We start from the raw sequence: 10,922 nt of genomic DNA, 5'->3' as shown, positions 1-10,922 counted from the left end.
CACAGGACCCCTTCCATCTTTGCCCGGCAGCCCCTACTGGGAAGAGTTTGCCTAACCTTCCACCGCCTAGCTGGAGAGGGGACTTTTGAAATGTTCTGTAGATTTTCAGGGTTAGCCATTTCTTTAATCCTATGGATCGATTTGAGCAGAGTTTTTGCCTGTGTGTCTTGAGCAACATTTATATTGGAAGCTGTCCCCTTTGATTTCTGAGCCGTACGGCAATGCTGTCTCACTGATCAAAGGCATGCAAAATGCCACATTTTGTTTGGTAAAGAGGCCCAGGGACAGGCTGGATGATGGACTTCACATGCAAGGCAGTGCTGCTGCATGCTGTCCGAGGAAGCCTCAAGACTGCTGTGCTGAGGCAGCCAGCATGGCTCCGCGATACAATTCTGTTGATGAGGTACGAACCTCTGAACTATGACAATGTCACTGGTGAGATGTGCTCTTAAATAATGTGATCAGTTTCCTCCATCAACCGTCCTGGTCCTGGGTGGAACAGGAATGGGGAAAGCCCTTTTTGGGCTGATGTTTGAGCCGTGCTGGAGATGGCAGGCTTATGTTTAGGGCCTCTTATCTTGTATGTTTCAAGGTCTAACGAAGATCTCCCTGAGTGAATCTGAGGAAGTAAGCAAGCTGATGTAAAATTTTAAAATATTACCCCAAAATGTCCATTGTAAGAAGAACGTCTGCTTAAGATTCAAGGCAGAAGCTGATTTTAGCTGGTTACCAGGAGCAAATGGATTTCCACTGCTCGTTGTAGTACAGTTTTCCTCCTCTCCATTTCCCTCCCCTCTTTTCCCTCACGTGCTCTCCCTCCTCTCTCCTTGCCTTCTCTCTCTCTCTCTCTCAATCTATCTCTCTCTCTCCCTCTCTCTCTCTCTCTCTCTCTCTCTCTCTCTCTCTCTCTCGCAGCAGCACCCCATCCAGAAGATACGTTCAAGTCACAGTAAACAGCAGAGGACAAGTAGATTCTAGCAACGGTATTTTTCATACAGCTACAAACTACTCAAATAGACTTTCTGACCTGCAAGCGCTCTGAAGAAACTCTGCCAGAACTCCAAGGAACAATGAGTACACACTGATGTCGACCTGCAGTTTCCCTTCCCAGGAGTTCAGTATAGGAGCTCTCTCTTCTGGTCAAACAGGTCTGCCCACCATTCCCGGAGCACATCTCACAGCTTCCTGTCACCTGGAATGCTTGGCTTCTCCATCTCCTTTATGACCTATGTCCACCTCTGCCTCTTCCATTAAACCTTCCCTTTTCTCCTACATCTGAACGCCCTCTGGCATCTCATATCTACATATGGCATTTAGGACATACTCCCTTGTTGTAGGTACTTGGGTACATGTCTCATCTCTCCTGCTAGCTTAGAATCTTCTAGAGTCAGGGACCGGTTCCTACTCAGATTCTCAGTGGGACCTGTAGAGCTCATCAGCTGTGATGTACTGGTTAAGTGAACAAGTTCTCGAGCCAGACTGCCTGGGTTCAAATCTAGCTTTGTTACTTTCTAGCTGAGTGCCCTCAGTAATGTCACTTAACTTCTGTATGCCTTAATTCCCCTGTGACATGGGAATATTAACAATGCCTATTTCATAGGCTTATGCTGAGGATCAAAGAAAGCAATACTTGCAAAGGACTTTGAATGTTGCCTCTCACGCATTAAGTGCTCAAGAAATGCTACTCCTCTTTATCTACTCCAACCTGTACTCTCAGCAGGAATAGCCAAGTGCCAAAGAACGGCATTCAGCCTGTCCCCCATGGTGTCTAGCTCAGTTATACCTTATACCAAATTTACCAGACACTCACTAAAGGAATTCCCTACTTGACTTTAAATGCCCTTCATACCCTGAGCCCCTTAGCTGACTGACGGTATCTTCCACAGCCACCCAACACAGTCCTGTCTCCCTTCTGTCTCCCAGACATGCCCTGCTCATTCCTACCTCTCTCTGTGCCTTGACTCACCCTGTTCCTCCTCCCTGGAATGCTAGCTCTACCCATCCCCTTTCCAACTCCCATCCGTCCTTTAATTCACTCAAGCCTCGCCTCCTCTAGGAAGCCTTCCCTGATTACTTCAGTTTACTCTAGCTTCCCCTTCTTTGAAGTCCCTCAGAACCGCATAACTGAACATACGCTGACATTTTTCATGGCAACTTCTTGAGTCTTGGTCTTGTCTCCCCAGGAAGTTGGTAAATTCCTTAAGAACAGTTGAGATGTTTTTCCCTCCTCTGCCGCCTGCCCCCAGCATGGATTCAGTACTGGGTACCCAATAGGTGTCCAGTAAAGACTTATCGATTGATGTATGCATATGCCTGGGTTTAGCCAAGAAAAGCTGAGGCTCTGGTTCTCGTTCTGGCGGTGAGCTCAGGCTGGGGTGAAGAGCAGGAGGCAGGGAACAAGTTTCTGCTAACTTTGCTTATTTCTTCACTGCCATGCAGGCCACAGAATTAGCAGGGCCTTCAGGTAAGTCCTCTTTCAAACTAGACTGATCTCTCAGTTAATGGTTGACATTCTCTGTTTACCTTAATGATTGCCAAGATCTGTTGCTGCACATGGCACACTTTGTGGTTCAACTGTCTTGGCCCCGAGGGTAGAAGGCAAGTTTTGAAGACATTTTAGGGTTCCGGGATGGGACTGGAAATACTCTTGTCCATCCCCAGCCACTCAGGACGTGGACAATAAGCAGAGGGCCAAAGAGCACCGTGGTACTGCCATACGGGTGGGAAGCACTGCCATCACCCACTTTGACCTCAGGTGCCAGGACGCACTGCCCATGGCTTTTTTCTCCTCATAGTCATATCGTTTTAGAGGCTGGGAGCTGTAAGGAATGGCAGGGATGGTACCCAGTGCAGGAGCCCTCTCTGTAGCTTGCCCACACATTGGGTCTACCTGTGGCCAGGGGGTAGGGAAAGGCTGAGGGTTGTTGATGAACCCAGGTCCAGTGTCCCAGACGGGCTAAACATGGGTGACAATGATGCCTCGCTTCCTCTGGGACAAGGCAGTAACTCCAGGCTATGTGATTTGTCTCTCCAAACCCATTGGGAGCTCAGGGGATCAATCTTATTTAATGATTGTGTGTGGGAGGAGGTGGGGCTGGTTAATGTTTGTCTGGTTCCTCTTGGGCTGTGGGCCATATCTGGCTCTGGCCCTGGGTTCTTTGTCCCTCCCCTGGGCTGGGCTGACAGTACCTAGTGGCATAGTGCAGACACGCCTGCAGACATTCCCTGGGAAAGGGCAGCAGCAGCCAGGTGAGGAAGCTGGAGGCCGAGGGAGGTGGGCCAGAGGGGCTGGTGTGGCACAGGGGGACAGAAATGGGGGTTGGGGAGAGGCTCGGGTCTTGCCTTCTCTTGTGGCTCTATGTGGTTCAGCATTCAGCCACATAGATCTCTTCTGTGCTTCCCTGCGAGCTGGGGTGAGGCCCCTCCTGCCAGGTGCCAGGCTTGCTTAGCTTCTCTCTGTATCCCCCAACTCTTATCCTCCAGGCTCACAGTTGCTTCTCCTCTCACTCTTTTTTCCCAGTCAGGGACTCCTCTCATTCCCACAAGGCCGAATTCCCAGAAAGACTCAAGGGACCCCCTAGGTGCAGGGTGGCCAACTTCGTCTCTTTCAGACATTTCCTGCTACAGAAGGTTAGGGGCCGGTGGGACCCTTGGGCACTGGCAGGTGCTGTTTTCTGTCCAGATTAGAAGGTAAACGAGGCATGCAACCAACATGGGGGCTACAGGCAGATGAATACAGTGCACTCAGCAGGCGCAGAGGGCAAGCCAACAGGGCCGAGATTTGGGAGCATGCATTTCCATTTTCCTAAGGGAGGTAGGCAGACTCAAATCGAGATTGGAATAACTGACGATTTGGAGATGTAAAGGAGGGGTGGCCCCCCAGCTGCTTGAAAGTTGTTCCAGCTGTTGGGAATGGCAAGGCAGAATGCATGGACTTAGAAAATGTGATAAGGAGAGAAGCATACAGACAAGAGGGGTTTGAGTGGAGACAAGCATAGATGAGGATGCGGCAGAGCAATGGGGAAGGGCCCCAGGCTTTGGTGAGGGGCCAACACGGGTCCTAATCTGAGCTCCAGCACTTGCTTACCAGCTGTATGATAAGTTACTCAGCTTTCTTGAGCCTCCGCTGCCTCACCTGTGAATTGAAGAGAATAACTCACAGCTCAGAGGGTTGTTGTGAGGACGAGAGCTAATGAACATACAGTTCCCAGCACATAGTGGGCATTCTATAAATGGTGGCTGTTATAATAAGCCTAAGCAGAGAGCAACAGGAAGTCAGATAGCCGATGGAGGAGTAAGAGGGTGTAGTCCAAACAGTGAGTCAGGGAGCTGACATTAGCAGGAGAGATCTACGAAAAGAGCATGGCAGAGCAAGAGAAGGAGAACATTAGGAGGGGTTAGACTGGCCCTGACCCAAATCTGGCCACAGAATACATATGGCAGGGTGGAGAGGACAAACGACTGAGGTGCTGTGGAACCACAGGGTGGAGGCTGGGAAGAGGAAGAGGGCTGGAGGGATTTGGCCTTAGCCACGCCAAACTGATGAAGGCAGCCCGAAATTCACAAGGAAATGTCAAAGAAAGCTCCCTGTCCTTTCCTGGCCAGAGGCTGCCTGTGACATGGGGGAGGGAGTGTGGAGTCTGAGGCTGAATGTAACCTCATCCAGCCCAGCTGGGCCTTTCTTCTCCAAACCAAAAAAACACAAGGATTTCCTGTGGTTGGAAGGAAGGACAAGGAAGGGTTGGGGCAGAAAGAGTGAGACAGACTTGATGAACATGTGTGAGTGTGTGCATGTGTGTGTGTGCACACGCGAGCACACGTGGACAGAGTATAAGTTTTTGAGTTGTGGGCCTGGTCTCAGAATGCAAAGTCCTTAAAGGAAGAGAGGCCGCCAAAGGCAGTACAATGTAAAAAGGCTCTGAGGTCAGAAGAAAATGCTAATTTGAAACTTTACCATTTAGCAGCAGTGCAGGTGCCATTGAGGCAAGTTATTTAACCTCTCTGAGCCTCAACTTCCTTGTCTGAAAAATGGGGATGATATTACAGGACTGTTGTAAGGACTAAGTGCGATCTCCTGGTTTTGAACTGTGCTTGAGCGCCTGGGCGAGTCTGAATCTGAGGACAAGGCCAGAGCCTGACACGGCCAGAGAAGTCTTGTCTAATTAAACATGAGCGCAAAACACGCCTGGAGCAACACAGCGTGTATCAATACCTGGACTTTAACCCAAAGTCACAAAAACTGTTTGAATTTCAAAATCAGGTCACTCCCCTGGATGTTTTCAAAATGAAACCCTTGAGGTACTGATGTTGATGTAGGGATCAGCTCTCCTTCCAAAGGCGAGAGCAAAAACTGAGATCCCAGTGCCCACACAAGGGCCCTTAGGGGGCCCAAAGGGAGCTACTGGCTACGTCCCAGAGGGCTCTAGAAGATGAGAGGCGGAGAGCTATAAGAACCTAGAAACTCGGGAGGCCAGGCTGTCTGTGGGGCACCCTTCAGGGGCAGAGAGAAGAGAACAGCTGAAGTTTGCTTTGGAGTTTGAGGGAGCAGCCTGAGAAAGGTAAGGATGGGAAAACAAAACCAATCAGGAGGCCATGGAAAGCCCTGGAAGGAAGGAGACGAAAGAGCTGTCAGCTGATGGGAAAGGGGAGAAGGGGCTAGAGGAGAATAAAAGCCAGATCAGTTATGAATCTCCCTGTTTCTAAAAACACTCATAGAAAGAAAAACTACAATTCCAGCCAAGTCAGTAGAGCTTACAGGAAAGAGTATGGGCTCTGGAGTCAGCTCGGCCTGGCTCAAATGCCAGCTCTGTCACGTACTCACTGTGCAACCCTTGTGACCCTTGGACAAGTCCCTTCACCTTTCTTTACCTCAGTTTCCTCATCTGTGATGTGAGGATTGAAAATAACACCTACCCCATGGGGTTGCCGTGAGGTTTACACGAGCCAGTGCACATGCAAGGGCCTGGCACACAACAGGTGCTCGGTAAATGGTTCTTCTTAATAATGCTCCTTGACTGCCTGTTTTTGAATCTAACGTGTCTCGCCGGATGAAGCATCCCTTTCCAGCTAACCATGGTGCTCTACATTCAGAGTCCCAGGCTTGGGAGAAGGGGCCTCCATGTTCCTGCTTCCCCTCCCTGGTTCAGGCCCACAGCATGAACTCATTAAGGCTTTTTTTTTTTTAAGCTAAATGAAGAAACCTTGTTTTGAGAGGTAATCTACGTCCTATGGACCATCCCTTTGTCCCCTAGTTTCTTTCATCTCATTCCCCAACTTTTCCAGTTGCTAATACCCTACCCCCTCACCCTCTCTCACCAGAGAGAGCCACCCAGAACTGGATATGGGACTTCCGCCACAAGCACTGCCCCTGCACTGGGGGCAGGAAATGCCCTGCATTTCCTACCAGTCCAGGCCTGTGTGTTCTCTTCACATCCAGTTCCCCACTTCCAGCGTGATCTCCTTACAACTTAATGGCAGCAGTGGTGGGAGGTAGGGGGAGGCCTTCTTTGCCTGCCCAAGGGAGAGAGGGGCCTTTCTTCCCTAGAGCCACTGGCAAGCTCAGGAAATGAGGAGGTTACAACATACACTTGATGTTGGGGGCAGGACAGCAACGGAACAGTCTATTCTATCTCAGACAGGCACTATAGGTCGACAACAGCATTGGGAAGAAGAGTGATACTGAGTTTGGCAGACCACTTAGTCCCCTAAAGCAACATTGTTTTCTCTTCCTGATAAGGTTCTTGCTTCGGTTGATCACCAACTATGAAACTTGAGCTGGGCTGGGAACTTTTGCAGGTTGCTTCGTTTAACTTCACGATAACCCTGGGTATGAAGCCCATTGACAGATGAGCAAGCAAGCTCAGAGAAGTTCCACAACCAGCCCAAGGTCGTGTTAGGTGAAGAACCAGGAATCAAACCCAAAGCTGTGTGACTCGTACCTAGTCCATCTTCTGACTAATCTTCTGTTTGCTTGGTTAACTTTCCTTTCTCCTGCCGGCTTGTACTCACCATGTGCCCACTTGTCCACCCTCGGTATGTGTGCCCTTTCCTGAAGCTCAAGGACGGATGGTCAGGGTTTGCTCCATGACACTGGAGTTAGAATGTGCTCACGGGTCACATGTTTCTTGTGCTTTTCAGGGTAGCCTCAGCCTTTGCTTTTGCTGCTGTTGTTGTTAGTGTTAGTATTATTACCACTATTATTAATGGCTAGCCTTTGTTTTTGCTGACACTATCTGCAAAAGCACAAGGAGCATGCTGGGGAAAGAGTTTAGCCTTTTGCTTCATATACTTCTGTGTTCTCCTACTCTAGCACTTCCCAGCTGTGTGAACTTGAGTGAGTTATTACTTATGTGAGCTTCAGCTTCCTCACCCGAAAAGACTAGGGTAACAGTCCTTAGAGGTTTGTTAAGTGAGTCAAAAGAAAGAAGGTACGGGAAAACGCTTAACGCAGTTCCTGGCTCCATCCACACGAGCTCCCTTTCCTCTCCTCTAGCTCACCCATACCCTGGAGCGGATCTAAGCCTAGGAAAAATCCTGCTGCCCTTCAGTTTCTAGTAGGGTCATGGGGGAGGGCCTCAGCCCAGAGCCTCCCGATCCCCAGGTGTCCCCTCTTACATGCACCTGTCTTTGTCCCATCTCTCCCCACCCCCGCCGTGGCCATTCTTCTGGTGGGGCTATGGGGCCGGTGCGGCGATGGACCGGGCGGGCACAGAACAGGTGGGTGCAGGCTGGGTGTCCGGCGCTGGGACACAAGTGCTCTGTGTGTAGGGTGGGCGGAAGTCAGGGCGTTTGATCTGAATTCTAAAGGGCGTTGTTCAGAGCCCCACAAAGGTCCCATTGTGCAGACACTGGGTATAAAGCAGCATATGACTCCCCAGCACCGGGCGGCGATGAATTGGGACGCAGGCGCGGACCCAGGGACCACTCCCCCTGCACAGACATGAGACCATAGGGGACCTGTCTGGGTGGCCTCAGGGATAGGCGCTCCCCAAGGTAATGGGGCTTTGTTGGGTTTGCCCCAGGTCCAGAGTTAAGGAGCTGGGGGCTGGGGAGCTAAAGAGGATGGCTGATGGCAGAACAAGATGGGCCTGGCAGAGAAAGGGGCTGGAGAGGAAAGAATCTTGGACGAAAGCAAAGAAGGGAGATCAAGCTAAGTGAGTGAGGAGGAGGAGGAGGAGGAGGAGGAGAGGCTGGCAGGGAGATGGGTGATGAGGAAAGCTATGACTTCCCTTCTTCCTTTCCTGTCACTGGCTCTTGGAAGGGGTGGGGGAGGGGGCTGTCTGCAGTGTTATGGTGCCCGGCTTTCTGCCCCAGCTTTCTGACAGCTTGCTTTGTGGCTCATGTTTTGCAGGTGTGAATGAGGCAGGATGAACTGGACAGGTTTGTACACCTTGCTCAGTGGCGTGAACCGGCATTCTACTGCCATTGGCCGAGTATGGCTCTCGGTCATCTTCATCTTCAGAATCATGGTGCTGGTGGTGGCTGCAGAGAGCGTGTGGGGTGATGAGAAGTCTTCCTTCATCTGCAACACCCTCCAGCCCGGCTGCAACAGCGTCTGCTACGACCACTTTTTCCCCATTTCCCATGTGCGTCTGTGGTCTCTGCAGCTCATCTTGGTTTCCACCCCAGCTCTCCTTGTGGCCATGCACGTGGCTCACCAGCAGCACATAGAAAAGAAAATGCTTCGACTTGAGGGTCATGGGGACCCCATACACCTGGAGGAGGTGAAGAGGCACAAGGTCCACATCTCAGGGACACTGTGGTGGACCTATGTCATCAGTGTGGTCTTCCGGCTGCTGTTCGAGGCTGCCTTCATGTATGTCTTTTATCTGCTCTACCCTGGCTATGCCATGGTGCGACTTGTCAAGTGTGATGCCTACCCCTGCCCCAACACAGTGGACTGCTTCGTGTCCCGTCCCACCGAGAAAACCGTCTTCACCGTCTTTATGCTGGCCGCCTCTGGCATCTGTATCATCCTCAACGTGGCCGAGGTGGTGTACCTCATCATCCGGGCCTGTGCCCGCCGGGCCCAGCGCCGCTCCAATCCACCCTCTCGCAAGGGCTCGGGCTTTGGCCATCGCCTCTCACCTGAATACAAGCAGAATGAGATCAACAAGCTGCTGAGTGAGCAGGACGGCTCCCTGAAAGACATACTGCGCCGCAGCCCTGGCACTGGGGCCGGGCTGGCTGAGAAGAGCGACCGCTGCTCGGCCTGCTGATGCCACATACCAGGCAACCTCCCATCCTGCCCCCCACCCTGCCCTGGGCCTGCCCCTCCTTCTCCCCTGCCGTTGCACAGGCCTCTGCCTGCTAGGGATTGCTGGATCGAAACCTTCCCTCTCTCCCTACTTCCCTTCCTCCTAGGGCCTTCTGTCTAAGGGGCTGAAGGGATGGGGAGCTGGAGGCCACCCACACCAGTGCTCAAGGTTATTGGGGGTGTGGGCAGCTCTTGTTGCCTGAACCCCTTCCTCTTCCCCCTCCCTCTCCCTGGGACCACTGAGGCAAGAGATAGGATGCTCTAACAGCATCTCCAATTATGAAACTAATCTTAACCCTGTGCTGTCAGATACCCTATTTCTGGAGTCACATCAGTGGGGAGGGATGTGGGCAAGTGCAGTGGAGGGAGGGTGCTGTGGACATGTGGGTGGAGAAGGGAGGGTAGCAAGAAAAGGAGGAACAGCACTTGCCGGCCACAAGGAAAAGGAGGACATGTCTGGGGTAGAGGAGTTAGGGAGGGCGAAGCAGGCAGATAATGTGGAGCGGGGGTTGGTCGGGGCTGTCTTTGCCTCTAGTCCTCAAGGCCTCTCTCTGCCTGAAATGTTACACATTAAACAGGATTTTACAGTAAATGAAGAGGTGGCTTGCGTGTTTGTCAAGTTCTTTCCCCCTGCAACCTCTGACCTCTCCTTGGATGAGCTGGCCTTGGCTTTTTGCTGATCAAGAAAGGAATGGGCAAAAAAAAAAAAATAGCTATTTGAGTAGCTGAAGGTGCAAATGAGGAACCATTGCCCTCCTGGCCTGGCCAAACCAGACCCTGAGCCGTTCTCGCCTGTTTTTGTTGTTTTGGTTTTCGGTTTGGTTTTTTCCTTTCTTTCATTTTATAATAACAGCTTTATTGGGATCTAATTCACTTACTCCTTTTCTCTGATTTTTTTTTCATCCATTTTAAGTATACAGTTTATTGAGTTTTGGGAATTGTGCGTAGTTTTGTAAACATGACCACAATATATTATAAAACATTTAGATTACCTCGAAAAGTTTCCTTGGGCCCCTTTCTCTGATTTTAAGAAGATTAACATGACAACTCCCTCTGGAGAAACAGGAAATAATAGAGAAATGTCACAAGTCTGAGAGAGTAGCACACATTCCCTTGGCACCTTGGCGAGGCCCCCTCCCCTGCACTCTGGGGAGAAATGTTCCCCTCCTTGAAATTCAGCATTCACTGCAAACTGATGCCTTGCAAGCCACCAATGGGATTGCACAGCGACTTTGACCCCTGTCCTCTGGACATAGCCCCTAATTCTACCCTCCTCCCTAGTTTGCTTCCCTCAGGAATCAAGGCCTCCCTGCCCAGAGGTGTCTCCACCACGGGTCAAACATTTCAGAGCAGCAGTCGCCTCGCCAGTATCATTCTTCAAAGCGGCAGGTAGCCTCCCCTCCCTCTGTCAGCTTTGGTGGGAAAAGCCCCAGACTGGGACCTGACAAAGCTGGGTTAAAGTCCCGGTTCTGTCACTTATTAGCAAGGCATTTCCCTTCCTCAAGCCTCAGTTTCCTTGTGAGCAAACAAGGGCTGGCCTGGCACATCTCTGAGCTCCTTCTAACACTCTGTGCTTCTGGGATTCCTAACAGACTTCCTCAGCCTCGCGGGGGTTCCCCGTCTCAGAGTCACTGCCCTCACCAATGGCCCCTCGGAGTAACATTGA

General features: G+C 51.1%; 1 protein-coding gene across 3 annotated transcripts; it reads left to right on the top strand.

The window, feature by feature from the left end:
• Window positions 1-3,180: 3,180 nt before the first annotated feature.
• Window positions 3,181-9,852, top strand: GJB1 (gap junction protein beta 1). 3 transcript variants are annotated; one of them, XM_046673410.1, is made up of 2 exons: window positions 3,181-3,249; window positions 8,351-9,852. In XM_046673410.1, exon 2 carries the CDS (start codon window positions 8,367-8,369, stop codon window positions 9,216-9,218), a length of 852 nt encoding a protein of 283 aa, XP_046529366.1. In that variant the 5' UTR covers window positions 3,181-3,249; window positions 8,351-8,366; the 3' UTR covers window positions 9,219-9,852. The 3 variants fall into 3 exon arrangements, with proteins under 3 accessions (XP_046529366.1, XP_046529365.1, XP_046529367.1); XM_046673409.1 differs by lacking the exon at window positions 3,181-3,249 and adding an exon at window positions 5,337-5,558; XM_046673411.1 differs by lacking the exon at window positions 3,181-3,249 and adding an exon at window positions 7,974-7,992.
• Window positions 9,853-10,922: the final 1,070 nt, after the last annotated feature.

Source organism: Equus quagga, chromosome 10, assembly GCF_021613505.1.
Source record: "Equus quagga isolate Etosha38 chromosome 10, UCLA_HA_Equagga_1.0, whole genome shotgun sequence".
NCBI classification, from domain to species: Eukaryota; Metazoa; Chordata; class Mammalia; order Perissodactyla; family Equidae; genus Equus; species Equus quagga.
The sequence above is the reverse complement of the archived record's forward strand: the minus strand, read 5'-3'. Positions and strand labels throughout refer to the sequence as shown.

What these genes read in the sequence shown, in the direction of transcription:
- GJB1 (XM_046673410.1), top strand. Translation starts at nt 8,367, where the DNA reads ATGAACTGGACAGGTTTGTACACCTTGCTCAGTGGCGTGAACCGGCAT.